The 20,157-nt window shown below is 49.9% G+C and overlaps 2 protein-coding genes across 2 annotated transcripts in view; one reads left to right on the top strand and one right to left on the bottom strand.

The window, feature by feature from the left end:
• Nucleotides 1-4,860: 4,860 nt before the first annotated feature.
• LOC114896986 (translation initiation factor IF-2) lies at nt 4,861-6,297 on the bottom strand. Its single transcript, XM_029225597.1, is given in 7 exon segments — nt 4,861-5,050; nt 5,052-5,202; nt 5,205-5,237; nt 5,240-5,333; nt 5,335-5,673; nt 5,789-5,969; nt 6,278-6,297. Coding segments are annotated over 7 exon segments (1,008 nt in total).
• The window catches only part of TWIST2 (twist family bHLH transcription factor 2), a 49,678-nt gene continuing 35,650 nt past the window's right edge, over nt 6,130-20,157 (top strand). The window contains exon 1 of the mRNA XM_029225988.1: nt 6,130-6,813. Coding sequence (XP_029081821.1) covers nt 6,296-6,778 — 483 coding nt within the window. The 5' untranslated portion in view covers nt 6,130-6,295 and the 3' untranslated portion in view covers nt 6,779-6,813. The remainder of the gene's footprint in view (nt 6,814-20,157) is intronic.

Below are 20,157 nucleotides of genomic sequence, written 5' to 3'. Positions count from 1 at the left end.
GCTTTTATACTTAAGACATAACCAGAGTTTTAACACATGCACGTTTAATTCCAAATTTATTCTTTGAAACATTTGAGGTCAGATCTGTATGTTTATTTAGATAAGCGTTCAGGACTTTTTCAGTCGAATTTTCAACTTGTGCAATTAAAGTTTTCTGAAGAACATTTTAAAACATGTATACAGTTTTAATTTAAGATCTGCTAAAGCTCAAAAGTGTCACGTGGAAGAGAGACCATAATTTCTAATTATAAAGTATTGGGGAACAATACATTCACATGACCTTTCCAGGAAAGTTTACGACCAGGCCACAACAGGACAGGGGCTTCATGAGGGGTCAGGGCACGTGTGGTCACCAAGGCTCCCCTGCACATTACTTAGATTAAAGAAAAACCCAGTCCCCAGGTTCTGGAAGTACCCACCCTGGCCCTGGTGTTTCCAAAATGCCACAACGTGTCCAAGTGTGACATGAAGCTTAAGTTCCCCAACCCGGATATCAGTTTCTGAAAACAGAACCTAGACCTTGTCGTGTTAAGGGAACCTCACGAAACTTTCACTCCAAGCCATTCTTTCACAGAGGGGAAACTGAGTCCCGCTGAGACGAAGGGACTAACCCAAGCTCATCCTCTGGTCGGCGACGGAGCACTGAATCCTGATTCCTCCTCAGTTCTTTCTCTGCTCCTGCACAGACTGGACGTGGCTGGGTTTTACCTTTTTTTCTTACAAGATGGAGCAGTGTTTAAATTGCATGTCTTCCTGTTCCCAACTGGTAAACCTAAAAGTGAAAACATAACTAGATACAGCAAGAGGAAAAATGGATGAATGCAACCTCCCCAGCTGGCTGTCACTTTCCAACTTTTCTCAAAGTAAAAGTCGGTCATCACATCTTTCCTTAGAACTCTCCTTCAGTTCCCATTGCCTTCAGAAGGAAATCCAAACCCTGTAATTTGTCCTATGAGAGCCTGGCTCCAACATTCCTCCCAGGTGCCACCGCAATGTACACGCCTTGCTCATGGGCCCAGCCTCTCTTCCAGGCGAGACCTCCCCAATCTCAGGGCCCCCAGGCCCCCAGCCACATGGTGGAAGTCCAGCCAGTCAGGGTTCCATGCTTACCTTCTCTGCTGGGGCAACAGAAGAAAACTTGTTTAATTAGTGCTGCCATCCCAAGATAATATGACACTGAAGTGTCATGCCTGTCATCCTCAGGCACAAGGGGGGGGGCCCTTGTACTAAGACAGAGTGAGGCTCACACACAGAGGGAAGCAGAGCTGCAGGGTGGACAGGGAAAAGAGAGACACAACATCACTGAAACTCCTGGATCCAGCTAAGCCTGAAGCCAGCCAGAGCCTGAGCTTCCGAAGTAGTGAAGAAATTCCTTTTCTGTTAAGCATGTCAGATTGTGTTTGTGTCATCAGTAACCAAGAGAGTGCTGGCCACGGATCCCCTGAGCTCCCAGGTGCAGGGACCACCCATTGTGGGGACACCCATGACTCTTTCACCCCGTGGATCTTGACACATTCTCATCTCTCCTGGTAGACTTGCTCCCCCTTTGCTGATGTCTTCCCCAGCACCCCAGACCTCAGCCCGGGTCCAGCACACTCCACTACACCCCTCAACGTGCTGCATTGCGACGTCTCTGCTGCCTGGCTCCTACCCCACTTCTTAGCGTGGCATGAACCGCACAGTCAGTGATAATGAAACGGCCTGCACTAATACTCTTCTGTCTTCCATCAATTCCTCCCTCCAGTGTACAATAAAATGCGTGTTTTTATCAGAGTGTAACCATAAGTCCTCTTATCTCTCCACCCATCAGAGTCAACAGGATCTGCTGGGCTCCACTGGAAAGTGCAAAGTTTGAAGAGCCGTGGGGGAGGGAAGGAGAGGGCAGAAGATGTGACAGATTTTAAGATTAAAAACAAACACGACAGGACGGTGAGAACTTAAAGGAACTATCTGAAAGGGGTGGGGGGCCGGGGAGAGAAAACAAGCCTTCCTGAGTCATGAATTCAAGTCAGGCTAAGTTAAATCCAGCTACTCCTAGAACCACAGTGGATGGCAGCCTCTCCCAACCCACCGTGGTGGGAAGCTCCCGGGCAGTAACACGATCCCAGCAGGACCAGGAGTCCCTGAAAGCTTCCTTGCTCTCTGGTGTAAAAAGATGCACCGCGTTTATCTTGTACACGTCTTGCCCCAGACCTTAAGTCAGCCATTTCTTCAAGGAGAGGCCACCATATGGACACCAGGGGTGCTCACTGCCCCTGGGTCACTCAAGGCGTCTGTGCTTTTCCGACGGTCAGGGTCAAGAAATACATTGTTTAAGAGGAAATACATTATGAGCTCATACTGATATTTCCAACAAATTTAGAAAGCCATGCTCTTACCTAACTTCTCTCATTTTATATTTGTATCTCTTTTCTTTTAGGGTGGAAATCTCGTTTCCCAAAGACGTAAACATAATAACTTTCTTTAGCTCACAGTTTCAGAATGACAGCAGCAATACTGTTACTAGAAATATGAATACCGAAAACAGATTAAGCCTTTATGCGGTTCTTTTCTCTCTCCTTTAGTCTATCCCTCTAGGGATGGATAGAGTCAAATCACAGCGTTTAAAGTGATCTTAAATTATTTCTGTCTGCATGGTTAAGCCACCAAGATGATACAAAATTAGGTACATCTGTCTGATTTTGTTTTTGACTTTTTAGGGTTTTCTATTTTTTTCTCATTTTGGTTTAATTTTTAAATAATTATGTGAAACATTTATATGGTTTCAAAGTCAAATCTACATAACAAGGTTTATGCAGAGGAGCCTGGCTTCTGTCCCAGACCCCTACACCTTGTTCTCTCTCTCCCATTCTTTTTAGGCCATGGTTGATCTTTCTGGTGTTGTTTTTATTTATTTTTCATTCTTATTTTTAAAAATTTATTTATTTATTTTTGGCTGTGCTGGGTCTTCGTTGCTGCGCGCAGGCTTTCTCTGGTTGCGGCGAGCAGGGGCTACTCTTTGTTGTGGTGCGTGGGCTTCTTGTTGCGGTGGCTTCTCTTGCTGCGGAGCACGGGCTCTAGAGGTGTGCAGGCTTCAGTAGTTGTGGCTCACAGGCTCTAGAGCACAGACTCAGTAGTTGTGGCACATGGGCTTAGTTGCTCCACGGCATGTGGGATCTTCCCAGCCCAGGGCTCGAACCTGTGTCCCCTGCATTGGCAGGAGGATTCTTAACCACTGTGCCACCAGGGAAGCCCTCTGGTGTTGTTTTTAAACTGAAATTAGGTATACATTCCATGTGAAAAAAAAAATCATAGCATGAGTTTGTTGCTGATTTGATCTTAAAGGCATTAATAAATGTGCGGCAAAGGCCCATGTTATTCCCACATTACAAGTGAGAGATGTCAAGAAAACAAGGCACCCTGGGAAGAGCCCTAGTGTTCATTTTCTACACTACGGTCCACAGTCGGGGTGTCTCAGAGTTCTTTTGCAGAGAACAGGGCCCACACTGGCTAGTTTATGCAGGAAACAACTTATTAGGGAATATGACAGAATTGCAATGGAGCTGATAAACAGACTCTAGACAGGGCTTTTGGGACCGGCTTGCAAACCATACTGCAGACTTGGAGCCACTGCCTCACTGTACCAGGAAAACAGTGATTCCAGAACCAGCCTGGAATCAAGGAGCTACTGCTACTGCCACACTCCCAGCTTGCTGGGTTCCACTCCAGAAAAGGGTTGCTTTTCCCCCTGCCTCTAGATGTGAGCAGACACTGCACTTCCAGGAGCAGCCGAACATCTCCACCCCAGGACTGCATCTTGCAGACCAGGGCTGCCAGAGTTTGAGAGAGGTCATTTGTAGCTTTTCAACTCCTGCAGTTCGGGAAGGATCTGTAGGAGAAGGACGGAAAGGACCGTGGAGCACCCGTCCACCACGTACAACTGCACACACTGGAGGAACCATCCTTTCGAGCCTTGTCGTGGTAACATTAGCCGCGCGAGGCAAGGGTCTAACTGTTATAACGAGGGCTTGTCCTATGCCCTCTTGAGCGATTTTTCAAAGGGAAATTTCTAAAAGGGATTTTCCTACAGGAGAATCTTACCTGTAGGTGATCTGTGCCTTGGATATCAGGTGTTAGCCCCTTGTAAGCCCAACTCCACCCTATTGCTGTGGCTTAGGCAGGTGATCGGCTCTTAGACGGGACTTCCAGAAATTGTTCTCATGCCCGTGGGCAGCTGGGCAGACAGAGTGGGGTGGTGCACCCTACAAGGCAGGCTCCTCTCTTCCTTACACGCTCGCTCTCTGGGCTCACTGGCAGGGGGAGGGGGGAGGGACGTCTCTGGGCTTATGTAAGCTGGGCGGGAAACGGGGGTCTGGACCCTCGGTCTCCGCAAACTGAGTGACGCACGGAGTTGAAGAGCAGCGAGTTGAAGAGCAGCAAGTCGTTGCTGTTCCCATACGGCGCAGGCCCTTTAGACGCGCAAAGCCTCGGGAAGGCTGGGACCCAGCGAGGCCAGGACGCTCCCCACGCCCCTCTCACTCTCTCTTTTGTTCCTTAAGTTTTAATTTTAGACTTTTAAAGAGACATGGAAAGCTATTTTGCTGCGCTGGGTAATCTGAGCGCCATACCAGAGCTGGAGAAGGAGGTGGTCAGGCGCGGCGGGCTGGGCGCGGCGACTCCCCAGGACCCCGTAGTCTTAGGATCCTGTAGTTTTCAGATCGTGAAGCCCGCGGGTGGGGAAGAAACTGCAAACCAACAGCGCTCTGACGCAGCCACAGAGCCTCTCCCCCCCAGCTCTGTCTCCCATTGCTAACTGCGGGGGTGGGAAACGTCCCCCTGGGCCGCCCGGGCCGCACACGCAGCCGCTCGCCCTCGGGTTTCCTAACGCGGTGGGCGCGGCCGGGCCCCGCGGAGCAGCCGAGGCCCAGCCACGCCGGCCCCGAGTTCAACTGCAGTAAAAGGGCCCAGCCCGCCCTTGATCACGCGGCTCGCCTGACAGCCCCGCTCAGGCCCGGGTCTAATTGAGCCCTGGTCACCTGGGAATAGGTTCAAAGGCATCCAGGCCGTAAACCACCTCCAGGCCCCGAGCCAGAACGGCCTGGCGAACAAAGAGCCCCCGAACCACTTCAAACGCGCCCGCGCTCGGCGTCCAGATGGCGCGGGGCCGACGTCCCCGGTGTCGCCCGCCGAGGCCGGGCCCCCGCTCTGCGGCCGCCCGGGCTGCCCCGCGGGCGCCCAGCGCAGGGGAGGCCGCGCGGCTCCCCAGACCGCCCTCTGTCCACAGCCGATTTGCGAAGGAGATAGTGGGCCCCGAGGCTGGGGCCCCAAACCGCGGCCTAGAGGGCGCCCCCGCCCCGCTCCCGCACCCCCGGCGGGGGCCAGGCAGGTGGGTGCGGTGGGCGCCGGGCGCTCCCGCGGAGGCTCGCGGTGGCGCTGAGGTTTTAACGCACTTAGAAGGACGGCCTGCTAAGGCCGTCGGGGCCGGGGCTCCCCAGCAAGTTGGGGTGAGAAACTCCCCCATACAACTGCTGGGCAGAGCAGGCCGCGTCTCCACGGATTCCCGCGTCGCGTGCGTGGAGAGCGGCGTCTCCAAGGGCACCCGCGTGTCCGCACGCCCGCTGTCTGGGCGCCGGGGCTACTGGCCCCGCACGTCCCCCACCCCTGGCCGAACGTGCGGGCCACGGCGCGAACTCGCTGTGCGCCCCGGAGCAAGCAAGGCGCACACTGGCCCGGGCGCCCTCGGGGGGGGTCTCCCCGCCGCGTCCTCACCTCCTGGGAGCGCCTCCAGGGTAGGACTCGCCACCCGCACCCCTCGCGGCGCGGGAGAGACCCCGCAGCCCGGCGGGTTTCGATCTCCAGTTAAGGAGCAGACAAAGCCGGGTCGGCTGAGCCCAGGGCGCGGCGCGGCCGGAGAGCGGTCAGGGCCCGGGATGGAGGCGCGGGCGGCGCGCGAGGGCCCGGCTCTCGCGGGTGCCCGCCGCGGCCGGGGCCTAAGGGGGAGGCAAAACTGAAAGTGCCGCGCCGGGGGGCGGGGGCGGCCAGCGAAGGCCCCAGAACTTGCCCTGCCCCCGGGCGCGGCGGCCAATCAGCGCGCCGCCCTCGCTCCTGACAACTATTTAGCAACCCAGCCCGGCTAGGGTTTCCAAAAAAGTTAGAATAACTTCCTCTCCGGGAGACCTCGGTTTTGCACAAGCCGGCCTTGAAATCAGAGCCTTTCGAGCAGCTCGGAGAGCGTGTGCTCGGCGACCGCGGGCTTGGCCAGCGGCGCGCGCTCGGCGCCCGGCGCCCCCAGCCCCACGCGCGCCGGGCGGGCGCCATGGAGGAGGGCTCCAGCTCGCCCGTGTCCCCCGTGGACAGCCTGGGCACCAGCGAGGAGGAGCTCGAGCGGCAGCCCAAGCGCTTCGGCCGGAAACGGCGCTACAGCAAGAAGTCGAGCGAAGATGGCAGCCCGACCCCCGGCAAGCGCGGCAAGAAGGGCAGCCCGAGCGCGCAGTCCTTCGAGGAGCTGCAGAGCCAGCGCATCCTGGCCAACGTGCGCGAGCGCCAACGCACCCAGTCGCTCAACGAGGCCTTCGCTGCGCTGCGCAAGATCATCCCCACGCTGCCCTCGGACAAGCTCAGCAAGATCCAGACGCTCAAGCTGGCCGCCAGGTACATAGACTTCCTCTACCAGGTCCTGCAGAGCGACGAGATGGACAATAAGATGACCAGCTGCAGCTACGTGGCCCACGAGCGCCTCAGCTACGCTTTCTCCGTGTGGCGCATGGAGGGCGCGTGGTCCATGTCCGCCTCCCACTAGCGCCGCGCCACCCACGTCCGGACCGGCGCGCCAGGGTAGGTGCTGCGCGCGCGACGGGCGCCCTCCTCAGCGGGCGGGCCCCGGCGGCGAGGATGGGGTGCGCTTTTCCTCCTAGCGACAGACGGGGGTCGATCGGGAAGCTTCCAGGTGCCGGGGCACCCCTGTGGTTTTGTGCAAGCTCCCAGGCAGGGTGTCAGTCGCGAACGTGCCGACTGGTGACAGTGGTATTTTCCGTCCTTGCTTCTGTGGAGGTGGGGGCCTGTGGGTGAGTGTCGGGGGAGTGGGCATCAGAAGAACTGCCCGGAGCCGGCCGGGGCAGAGATCTGAGAACCAGCTTACCCACTGCGTCTCTCGGAGCGGAGGCCGCCCGGGAAGCTGCCTGGGCCGTGCCGTGCCGTGCCAGGCTGTGGCTTCGCCCCGTTCCCGGGGAGTGGCAGAGCGCGCTCGTCGTGCGGACACCCAGTTCTCCTCGACTGCTCTTGCAGGGTGTCCCGGCCCGCGCCTCGGGGACCCGGCCGTCGGCGCCCTGGCCCGACCGGTGGGCGCAGAGGTGCGGACCGGCGGCGCCTGGGTTTGCCTGGGGAAGGCGGGAGGACGCTGCCCTTTGCTGGCGGCTCCGGGGGCCAGTGCAGCCCGAAAGCCGGGGACCATCCGCGCCCCGAGCGCGGAGGACAGGGCCGAGGCTGAGGCGCGGAGACCGGAGCGCGGACACCGCCGCTGGGAACCCCGGCTGCCCGCAGGCAGGTGGAGTGGACCTTGGAGCTGGGAGCCTCTGGCCCCAGCCTTGAACCTCGAGAGCCTGGGAGGGGGCTCTAGCCGCGCTGCGACCGAGCGTTCGGCCCTGCAGGAGAGCGCGAGGGGTCCAGGCTGGGAAACAGGTTTGCAGGGAAAGGGAGGAGGTGCGACAGGGCCCGGCGCCGGAGAAGGCAAAGGGACACGGCTGCCGAGAGCATTGGAAGTTCTGGATTCCTCTAGTAGAGCGCTCAGGACGTCCTGCACCGGCCTCTTTTCACCAGACACCTTAGAAGCCCCTTAGGCAATGTCTAACTGCGGAGATGCTGTCCTGTCCTTTCCAGAAGGCTCTGTGACCACGCCTCTCTCAGACGATGGAGTGAAGGGTGCAGGATTTTTGGTGGAGAGAGAGCCGGGTTAGAAATCCTTCGTACTTGGTATGTTTTAGTTTCTCGCTCATCGTGCAGTGTTTTTATTCACGTCTCCACTTCACACAGAAGGAATTTAGATTAATCAAGAGCGTGCAGCCGCCCATTCTCCCAAGCATATCCATTCCTTTCCTGTGTGTTTTATAATATCTGCAAATGTTTTTGCTGTGGCTCTGAAAGGCTGATCTAGCACAGGTGGATTTTATTTTATTTTTTTAGTTTTTATTTCTGTGCCACTGAAAATTCTTTTGGTGAAATAGGCCCCTAAGACAATAATCATTTTATAGGCTTTTTAAAAAGAATTTTTAGCAGAGAATAACTTACGGGGATCTTCTCCTATCTTTGTCAAAAGCAGATGGAAAGTGTCTCAATCACATATTTCCCTAGGAAAGAAAGTTTGGATTGGCCGAGTACTAAAATGCTACAGTGGGATAATACATTAATTCTGGTTTTTGCTGCCTAAATTATGAGCTTCCATTAGTTAATTCCATTTACCCTCTCTACCATGCATAGTTTATAGCACATCTGAAATAAGAACAAACAGATGAGGAACGTCGTCTTTTTAAAACATACACATATATAGCTTTGTTGAAGGAAAAAGTCAACAGAATTATCATTAAGACTTCCCTCCAGAAAATTATTGAAAACAAAAGCAAGAGGTATTACCTTAATGCAGGAATTTCGTAGGATCTTTTGAAATTCATTTGAAAAGAATCGCATTCCTAAAACAGAGAATCAGACATAGAGCACAGTTCACATTATATAAAAATAAAAGGTATTACTTATAATGAATAAATGAAAAGCATTAAGAGTTTTCTTGGGAAAAAAGTCCCTGACATGTAAGAGATAAACACATTCAGCTGGAGAGCAAGTGATCTCCATGGGGCCCATTTATTTTTATTTTTCTGTACTTGAATATAACTGACTAGGTCTGATAAACCAGTTTCCTTAGGTGGATAGATACCCACTCTGTACAGAGGAGAAGGGAAATGGGAAAATCTTTGACCCACTGATGATCCTGGGCGCACCTTGTTTTTACTTATCAGGCATGTTCGACAAGCTTCTGCATTCTTTCTGTTTTTAAGCTGCTAGTCTGTATGAGTATAAATACAGTCATAATTGGTTTGATTTCCTGAAAATGTTGCTCCATGCCATTTGTTATTTATTTGCAACATTTTTAAGACGCATTAGGTGTATGTATTAGTAAGGAATTTCTAGACCTTTCCATAGATTGTATGTGATTTTAACGTCTATTGAGCGATATGAGACAAGCTGTGTCTAGATGAGCAGCAGCCACATTAGACGCCGAAATTGCCCCTTGATGTAAAGAGAAACACAGGAAGAATCAGAGTACTGCTGGTGCTAATGTTTATCCTGACTCTTTCCTTTGGCCTGGTATTTAAAAATACAAATACACAATAAATCAGGTGTCTTTGGACAGTCAGCAGGGTTCATCTAATCTGAACATCTCCAAAGGAGTTTTCAGTTTTCTCGTTAAATGCCTGAGTCTTCGGTGCAGGGTTGGCGGGGCACCTGGCTGGGAGGGTGTGGGGAGGTGATGATTACTTATCAGACATTTTTCATGTTCTCTGCTTTGTGGTTAAAGACGATATCTCTCTAACTTCTGCCATCTGCATAGATTTTCAGTAGGTTCCCACCCTCAAAATACTACTTATTTTTCCCTAAGAACTTTTAGTTACTTTGGAGAACAGAGTAGGACCCTCTAACCATCCGATATGTGTAAGCCTTTTCCTCTCTCCTGAAAATCGGCTTTTTGGAGGTGTTCGTTAATGGCTAAATTCAGAATGCTAGCTGGTCCTGAAAGAAAATGAATCCCCTATGGTGAATGGAAATGCAGAATCCTAGGAGAGCTTTTGGTTGGTCAGGGGAAGAAGTAGAATGAATGGCCCAGCTACTTGAAATATAAATGATGTTTTGTTATAAAATGCCCACTGAAAAGATCTGATGTAGAGGCTGACCTCTGTTACGTGGGTATTGTTTCCTTAAATGTTTGTAGTTACTCTAAATCTTGCAGGAAGCAGGTCTTGCTACCCATCTGGCCAGAGTGGGAGCCGGAGGCTTGGGACTTGGAGAGTGGCTGTTTGAGGTCATTTGAAATGTAGTACTTTACTGAGGTTTTCTGAAAGCTGTGCTATTTTCAGACAAGTCTTGAACCTGAAAGAATTGAGTTTTCATCCTCCTTGCTTCACTATATTTTGGATAGACGGCACAGATGCCAGATTCCTTTCGCCTGGTGAAAAGATCATAAAGTAAACTCTTTCTGAGCAGATCACTATAACTCATAACTGTAGTTTAAATCTGGGCTTTAAAAAAAAACAAATATTTTAATAAGCCAGTTTTAAAGGCTGAACTTTTATGACAGTTTTTAAGCTTAGTATTTTTATTAATCTATTCTCATTGGTGTCTTTAAAAACCCTGTGAGTGTATGCTGGAAAGTCTGTTTATGTTTGTGTCTTGTCCTGGGAAGGGATAAATGTGCTGCAGAAAGCAAACCAAATACAAAGCTTTCTGCTAGCAAAGAATTCACGGATGAGGCAATAAAATTCAAAGAAGAGATGAATACGTTAGTGTAGCCAAGAAGCAAAGCCATAAAGAAGACATAGAATCTAAGAGATACAGACATGGATGCATTCAAAGGTAAAGCCAAGATGAAACACTAAAAGCAGGAAATGCTTAAAAACATATTTCACATGGTCACCTGAGTCTACACATGTGATAAAACTGTATAGAATGAAACACTCACACACACACACATGCACACACACACGGGTGCGTGTAAAACTGGCGACATCTGAATAAGGTCTGGAGAGTGTATCAATGTGAGTTTCCTGGTTGTGATATTGTATTATAGTTTTTTGAGGTGTTACCACTGGGGGAAACCGAGTGAAGAGTGTAAGGGAATCTCTGTGTACTGTTCCTTACAACTTTCTGTGACTCTACCATTATCTCAAAATAAAAAGTTTGAAAGAAAAGATATTCCACAGGAATTTTAAAAATTTCTATATTCAAATGAGCAAATTATATAAGGAATGATTATGCCTATCTCAGAGTAATAAACCCAAAAAAATGTGCTTTGAGCAAAAATCCATGTTTTTCCCTGATATCATTTGCATTATTTCACTTTTCAGAATATTAGGAATTTCTCATATTTGCAATATATAATGAATTAAAAGTGGCTCCTTTTAATTCTAAAACAAAGAGTAGAATCCCAGAAATCTAGAGGAGAAATACCAATCAATACATTTATCCCTTTGCTAATAACGAATATATTTTTCAGAGGAATTTCAGGAAATATTCACCTGAAACTGATACAACATTTGCTTTTAAGATACTAAGTCTATATTGACTTACATATCTCCCCCCACACACACACTGTTCTGAAGCCGATGATTTATCAAAATTATTCATCCAAGAAGTGTAGAGATTGAAGTCTTAGTACACAGTTGGGGGATGGGGAGAGAGAGAGACAGAGAGACAGAGAGAGAGAGAGAGAGAGAGACTGATAGAGAGATATCAAATCGTAAACTGAGTCATGGTTATTTTAAATTAATATTTGTTTGTCTTTAATAGGAACGTATTTTGTGTTTGGGTAAGTCTTTGACCGCAATTTAGTTATATTAAATGTGCCTTAATTTAATGTTTATTTTGGAGTGAGATACAGTGACATTAACGCTGCGATTTCCATGCTGATGTCAGCTAAGGCATGGTGGGATTTTTCTTCAGTGATTGCTAACAGTTGTCATGCTAAAAGGAGACTCGATCAGAAACTGGAAAAGCCAGCACGTAACTTTATTCCGACCTGAGAAATGTTTCGTGGTTACTTGAAAATAGAGTCATTTTGAGTCAAAACAATGTCTTCCGTGCTTTGAAATCTGTATTATTTTATCTGCAACTCTCTTGTTTAGAATAACATGATCCTGTGATTATGTGTAAGAGGGAACAGGATTGAGAGAGCGAGGCATGGTGTCTGTGGAGGCTGTTATTGTTCAGTTTCTTCCCATAATATCGTTTTCCTCTGTTATTTGATCAGGGAAAGATTTAGATGACCCAGCTTCTCGTGATGTCTCCTGTAGAATGGTAATTTTACTTCTCACATCCTAAGAGCAATGCCTCTAAAATTGGCCACATCCCTCCTTTCTTTAGACCAGAATTTCCCCATCAATTGAATGAAGGACAGGGTTGAGCCCAACGAGCTTTAAGTTATCAAGATCAGTTATTCTGAAAAATACTCCTCCTTTCTTTTGAGCTCATATTCGACCTTAAAAATAGCCACCTACATCTTTGGGGAGAAATGGTAAATTATGTTGTCTGCCATTAGATTCCTTTTCCTTGCTGTTTGCGATAGAAGGTTCACATTTGTTCTTCCGGACGTGCAGATCTGGTGTGTGACTGATGGGAAAGATTTGGGCAAAACCCCTAATTTTATTAACACTGCGATAGAGACCAAACAACCAGCCCCAAGCCCAGGGCTGAGGTTTGTGCTGGGGTCACAGCCAGGGCCTCTCCGGAGCGTCAGGGAGAGCAACTCAGAAGGGAAACCGGTGGTGGGTGTTCAGCCTTGCGCCTGGGGAGGGGAGGTGTGGGGATCCTTTGTCCGACTCCCCGTGGAGAACAAATGCCCCAAGTTTTGTTGTTCGTGCTGTTTCTCTATTGCTGCATAGATGAAACACCACACTGGCCTTTCTGTTCAGTTCTCTCTGAGTATGTCCCTCTTCTTAGAGATTCAAGAGATTTTTGCCTGCTCCAGAGACAAGTGAGGGCTCCTTGAGGAACAGCTTGTAAAATAAACAAACTCCCTGAAAGAAAACACAGGCCAATAGTTTCTAGTCTCTGCCTCTGCAGCCGTGGTGGATTTCTGTGTGTGTTCGACCTTGATTTAACATTCTGGAAGTCAGAATGCAAGCAGGCATCATGTTCTTTCAATCACGAGCTCTAGAAATGAACATTGAGCTGCTATTTCCTCTCATTAATCTCAGCTCTTTAAGTAGATTTGTTTGCAGGGAGTGTAGTGGGATCAGAAGTCAAAAGCCATTTGCCTTGTTTGACTTTCTGGCCCTGTGGGCGCGAAAGTGCCTGCTACCTAGTCGTCTGCTTCCATAACTCAGACTTTTAACTCGGGAAGAGTAACAGGGAAAGCTAGCCTGCAGGGTTGGGAAGACCTGTGCTTACTGGGTCACTTCCGGAAGGCTGTGTGCATTGAAAATCCCATTCCTAATGAGATTGCCTTGATCAATACACAGGTGCTTATCATTTCTTTGGGAAATGCCTAAAATTACTGCAAATTGGAGAGGAAAGGAGGGGGGAAGGGCTTTATTTTCTTTCTCGAGTTGAGAGCATCGCCACGTCTCTATTCATATAACATCGTCACTGAAGATTAATTTTCCTGAGTTTAAATCATCCCAAATTGCCTACTACGTATACATCGGGTCGTAACTAATGAAAGTCTTCAGAATACACATGGGCACCTTGTCCTTTTTCATATCTGTATGCGTCGGCAGGAACCTAAGAAAGAAGATTGGATCCTTCGTGCGTTTTTCTGTCTGGTGAGCCTTTCTTCCTCAGCTGCCCCCCCGCCTGGACCCTACAAGCCCGCATCCTCTCTGGCGCTTATCCTTTAGCTGAGATCTAGCATTATTAATAACTGAAGTCCACGAAAGCTTTCATATCGCAGTAAGTGATAAAGGATGAACAAAAAGCCCGTCCTCAGGCCGCGCCAGCAGCACAAACAGGCGTGGGGAATAAACACCCCGTCTCAGGTTCCCTGAGTAGAGCAGGCCCGGGTGTTCTGGAAATTCAGTGCAGTTCAGTAATAGATGTGCAGCCAGACCCCCCGCCCCCCAAACTGTGCGCTGGGTGACGCCCTCTCCTTAGCTGGCGATCGTGACTCTCCTCTAAGAAAACTGTTCCACTGATACTAGAACAAAAGTGCCCCTAATGGATATCTGTACCCTAGAAAGCCTGGTGTGTCCTGTGTTGTTGATTTTTCTTGGGCAAAATGACCTGCTTCAACCACCTAGAACTGCATGAAACCATGTGGTGACTCCACCGGCAGGCGCTTCCGGGATGATCGTTCACGGTGTCCGTGGTGGGGCTGCACGGGATCTCCACGCGCACCCCTCTTGTGGAAAGAGTCCACGCAGTCAAGTATTTTAAGGGCAGAATTAACTCAAGGCTATTTTGCCGGATGTTAAATTATTGCCGCTTCCGGAACTCTCTTTTAGACGATTTTTTGAGGATAGAGATTTTCTTTTAATTAAACAATAAGCAAAAAGCGTGGGCTGTGATATTTTTATCTGCTCGTTTCAAAGATCACTATTATGCGACATCCACTTTTGTTTTATTACATTTCAAAAATGAACGATTTCACATAATTTCACTGTTGAGTAAATTTAATCTTCTTACGTGTCTCCAGCAATTCTGGAAACGTGAATCGATCATTTATGATTTATATATGACAAAGGTAACTTTTTCAGGAATGGCAAAGTAAAAGAGAAAGTGAAGATCTGAACGGGAAAAGTGATGTGTGGAGAATTTCACACGGAATAGGGCGATTGAGGGGATCGGGGCCCCTGAATAAGGAAACGGAAGGATCAGGTGTGTGTGCGGGCGTGGACCTCCCTCTGCTGGTCCCTGGAGACCCATCGCGTCTCCCCAGGGATCCCTGAGAAACCTAGAAGACAGTGGTTTATCAGAACAAACACCCTCCCGGCCTTCCCAGAAAAGGGACACTTTGTAAAATCCAGTAGGGCTGCCTCAACGCTGCTGTGATGATGCCCCAGGCGGGAGGCCACGGGGCCGCATGACCTAACAAGGACCTGCAGAGCCTTCACCTGCCACCTGCCCCGGGGCATCAGCGTCACCCCGAGAGGGCCATCCCAGACGTCCCAGAGGTGGCACCCGACTTGCAGGACCCTGCCAGAGGCAGCGGGTGCCCCAGGTACCAGAGAAAGCAGAGGTCCCTGAGAGCTCGGTGGCTGAGGCGAGCACCCTGCATAGGCGAGGGGAGCCCAGGAGGCGGGTGCTCAGCTGGGCCGGACCGGCCTCGGAGCTGCTGCTGATCTGCCCTCAGGTCACGCGGACGAACGGCTGAGCGTCAGCCAGCGTGGCTCAGCCTTTGCCAGGGTTAACGAGAAGACGTGGGAACTCAGCACTGGTTTCCTCCTCCTGTAGATAACCCCACTGTCAAATTTCACTTTGAAGCTTTCGCTAGTCCAAAGACAGCAGACTTCCAGGAGATGACACCCGCCCACCACTGAGGTTCACAGGGGAAACAGAATGCGCCTGGCTTTGCTGAGAGAAGCCAACTCACCATGCTGGCCATCTTGTGAAGCATCCTTCTGCTGGAGCCGCCGAGTTCTCTGAATGGTAATAAAGCGTTATTTGCACGGATGACAGAGTTCATCCTCCTGGCTCGTTCCTCAGAAGCGTGTCAATGTGCAGATTTTATGAAGCAAGCTCTTGGACAGTCAGCTTGTGTTGTGTATTTTTTGAAAGTTACAGCGAGTATCATTCAATGTTAATTACATAATTTCACTTTTGCTAACCAGAAAGAGGCAAAGGGGAAGTGAGGACACAAAGAGCAAAGCTGGTGTGTTTCTGGCTCCTGGCACCCACCGTGCTCTCTCCTGCGTGACTCTTCACAATGTGAATTCTGGAGGTTTTAAATGTTCACGACTACATGTGGTCAACGAGCCTCTCCCCAATGGATTTTGCGCTTCAGTGAAATCACTGTTTCCAGAACAAATCATATGCAATTCTTTCCCTTAGTGAATTTCTCTGACATGGTATTTTTCTATTGGGGGAAATTTTAATTAGACAGAAAGCAAAGGCAGTTGCTCTTGTAGGGGCGGGCTAGGTCCCCAAGTGAGTCTGTTGGGAAAAACCCATTGTCTTGGGTCCAGGGGATTGAGAATCCAAACAGGACTTTTCCTGAATTTGAACATGCAGTGGACATCAATTTCCTGCTCTCAGCCCTGCATTTTTGGGCTGAGGTGTGTCATAGCTTCGCTGGGACTCAGTTTTCCTGCCTTGCAAAATGATGGGGTAAGTTTCTCACAGTCCTGCGGTTATCAAAATTCCAAGAGCCAGTAGGACCCAGCCATTCCCTCCTGGGTATGTACACACCAAAGAATTGAAAGCAGGTGTTCATACAGAAGGGCACACTCATGTTCATAGCAGTGCTGTGTACAATAGCCAAAGGTGAAAACAATACAGGTGTCCGTCAGCTGAGGAAGGGGTCAGTACAGTGCGGTCTCTCCATACAGTGGAGAACTACTCAGCCAGAGGGCGTGATGTCCTGGCTCATGCTACAGCATGGGTGAATCTTGAAAACATTACGCTGAGTTAAAGAAGTCAGACACAAAACACCAAATAGCATCGATTCCATTGACATGAAATATCCGGAACAGGCGAAAGTAGATTCGTGGTTGCCAGGGACTGGCGGGGAGGGAGAACGGGACAGAATTGCTTAATGGGTGTGGGATTTCTGTGTGGGGTGATGAAAAAGGTCTGGAACTAGATAGCGATGATGTTTGCACAACAGTGTAAAATTCTCCTGAATTGTATACTTTAAAATGGTTAAAATGATGAATTGTGTATTTTACCAGCAAAAAAAAAAAAAAAAAGAAAAAAGTCCTGAGTCAGACTGTGGCCCTCTCTGGCGACTTGATGGGACTTGGGGGTGGAGGTGTGCTAGACCTTTACCTTTTCTCCACTTTCCAGAGACGTAATCCAGCTTATCCACTTGATTCAGCGCTTGTCAGATGCTTCTCATCTAGTCAAGTTGTGTTGCCTAAAAGCGTTTTCCTTTTGAAATCTCTTTCCTAATGTGTTCATAAAAAAAGTCCCTCAGACAATTCTGATAACACACTTGGCGGCCTGTTGATTGTGTCTCTGGCAGCCTCTCCACGGTGGACTGGGGTTACGGGGGGGAGGGACGCAGGGGCGGGAGTGGCCCCAAGGTTCTGCACTGCCAGCCATCGACCCAACAGACAAGAATGGGGAGCATCTTCACACCTGCTGCAGGGGTGGCCCAGGAGCATTTGGACCCATCGCGTCCAGCAATGGGCTCCCTAAAGCCCAGGGCCTGCCCACGAGTGAGCCGATCTCAGTCTGGTTCGCAGGCTCAGAGACCCTCAAAGGGGATGCTGTGGACACCCCGAGCTGGTGATTCCTGAGAAAGGGGTCCTGTGGCCCTGCGCTGCTCTTTTGGGTAAATCCCTCTCTTTCTCCAGTGCCACCTTCTAAGGGCTGGGACCCTAGCCCAGTGCAGAGTGGACATGTGACCAGCATGGTGGGGCCTGCCCCCAGAGAGAGGGACATGGGAAAAGGGGTGGCACGCCATCATTCGGGGCCAGTTGGGTGGTTTTTTCTCCTTTGATCTTTTTTCTCTCCTTCCCCCACTGCTGAGTTAACTCCTCACCTGCTTCCTGAGCCACTGTGTCCCAGAGACCCACCAAGGGAGACGGGTGGGAGAGTGCTTCCTCCGCCGTGATTCAGTTCCGCTTCTAAAAACACCATCACCTTCATGGTGTCATGCAGTCAGCACTTTGAGACACTTGCAGAAACCCCAGAGAGAGTGTTGGGCTCATGGACTGTGCTTTGAGAATCAGACTGGAGGGCTCAGGAGAACATGAAGCAGGTCCGAAAGGATCTCACCAGGAGGGGTGAGTGGCTGAAAGCAAATTTGCTGCTGCAGTTCCCCCCTTCCTGGTCCTCTGTGCACCCCTCCCCCCAAAAGAAAACCACCAGGGGGGGAAGAAGAGAGGCAGACAGTTTCCCTCAAGCTGCTGAGAGAGAGAACTCAGATTGAGGCAGGAGGACAGGACTCAGGTTGCCTGCCGGCCCCCTAGTTAAGTTGTGTCGCCGCCTGACAAGAACCCGGGTCACCCCCGCAAGCCAAACGCATCTTGTCCCGGGGCCCCGATGCATCAACGCCACGTGCTTCCTCCTGCAGCTGTGAGGACGGAGCCCAGGTGCAGAGGGGATGCTCTTTGATTCACGAGTGCAGCCCAGCGCTACTGTACCTGGGGACACTGCTCCACTCTCCGGCCACCTCTGCTCTGAGTAACTGAACCAGGGGCTCACCATATCCCCCTGGGTGCCACACACTGTGGACACTGGGCCAGCACCCGGGGTAGGGCAGTGTCATGTTGGGCGGGTGGGCTCCATCCTTCCTGCAGCTGGTTTTCATATAACCGTCCGGGTGACGGGAACTAAGTCGGCACCCTTGGGTGCACACACACAGGGTGCCCCCTCCCACCTACCCCGTCCTTCTCACTGTCCCTGCAGCCAGTCGGGTGTCACAATGTCCACCCACCCAACCTCTCCATGAAAACATCGGCTGTCAAAGCTAATAGAAAATCAGGCCTCCTGGTGAATCCTGGCGGACAAAATGAATGTCGTTTTGTCCCGTCAAGGTCCATGGCTCTGTCCGGCGGGGATCACTGACACGTGTGTCCACCCCCAGCCCACCGGCTGGGGCGCAGCAGGGGCGCCGCAGAGCCTGACAGTGGACACGGAGGGGACGGAAATGACGGTGCTGATGTGGAGCCTTCACTGCCCTGGCCCCTGCGGCTGGTCACCTGAGGAACAGCAGACACAAGTCACGAACAAAAGGAATAACTGCAACTCAGTTAAAAAATGAAACTTCCAAATACCAAAAAACTAGGATATCCAGAATTTTCACATGAACTGGGAAGGACATGTTTACGCTGTGTTTTATAATGGATCAATATTCTTATGAGACAAAGAGCCCTTAAAAATCCATAAGAGAAAAGACGATCATCCAGTAGAAAATAAGGGCAAAATATATGAACTTACAAAAGAAGAAATTCAGTTGGTCATACACATATAAAAGTGTTGAACTTCAACAGTAGCCAAGAAATTCAAAATAAAACAGGAGGATACTATTTTTTTACTAAAGTGGAAAATACATAGAGATAATGATAATTCCCATTATTGAGGAAACGGTGAGGAACCAGGTCCTCTTGTCCCTGCCAGGGAGAAGATACATTGTAAAATCTTTCTAAAGAGGTTTTGACAGTAGGTAAAAAAAGATTGAAAAAAAAAATTGGAAATAAGCTTGGATGGAGCAAATGCACTTCTAGGAGTTATCTTTGAGTGAATCACGGTGGCTCTGCCTAGCAGCAGACACATTCATATCAGCTTTGTTAATACGAGGGAAATGTTTAAAATGTCCTGAATGAATTGCTTGAATAAGCTGTGTGGTTTAGCCATATTCTGGAACACTATACCGTCAGCAGATTTGGTATCGTAAGCAAATATTTAATAACGTGAGGGAAACGGTTATACAATGGAACAGAACATATGATCCCAGGTTGAAAATTCACAGTGTGCTTGCATGGGTATGTTCGTCCAGAGAGAGAGAAAGGTAAGGACACGTGTCTCTAGACCAGAATGTTAGTGGAAAATCTTCCTTTCCTTCTTATTTTTATTGCTTTTCTTTATTTTCCAAATTTTCCGCAAATGCCATGTATCACTTATGCAATTTGAGAAAACCAAGCAGGACGTTTGAGAGGGAGGGTGGTAGGCTCTTACCACGCATCCCTTCCTCTGGACTCTGGTTAACCCTCCTACCCGCAGGCCCACGCTGGTAAAGCAGGGCTCCTGCAAGACAGCCTTCTGCCCTCCTGCAGATCCGCCCTCGCTGGAACTTTCACTCCATGTCACAACTTTGGTTCCTACTGAAGTAACATGTGAAATATATATTTTTTGTTATCTTCTGTAATCCACCGTCACTACCCTGTCCCCTGTCCACCGTTTTCTCAGAGGGCCTCTAATGCTGGGATCATTTGATGTCTTCTTCCAGAACCCATCAACTTGGCCCAGCTGGGCTCCCTACCGGGACCCCAGGCCGGCTTCTTCTGGTGGGGGCGGGGCAGGGGGGGACCATGTACCTTTCTGCTTTCTGCCCTTATCTCCCGGGCAGATCGGCATAAGCGCTTAATTACAGAAATTAGCTCATCCTCTTCCCCTGTGGTCACCCCGCCCTCGGTTTGGTTTCAGCATCCTCATTTGTCTTTCTTTTCTTCTCTGTATTTGCTCTTAATCATAAACCACTTCAGATTTGTGGAAGCAAGTGGAGAAAATACAGTGAACTGACTGTCCCCGAATCCAGACTGAGAGGAACCCCAAGAGAGAAGCCTCCTTACCTTCTGGAGGCGCTTGTGCTCACCA

The sequence above is a fragment of the Monodon monoceros genome, unplaced genomic scaffold (genome assembly GCF_005190385.1).
Source record: "Monodon monoceros isolate NGI ecotype Baffin Bay Population unplaced genomic scaffold, NGI_Narwhal_1 Super_Scaffold_16, whole genome shotgun sequence".
In the NCBI taxonomy this organism is placed as follows: Eukaryota; Metazoa; Chordata; class Mammalia; order Artiodactyla; family Monodontidae; genus Monodon; species Monodon monoceros.
The sequence above is the reverse complement of the archived record's forward strand: the minus strand, read 5'-3'. Positions and strand labels throughout refer to the sequence as shown.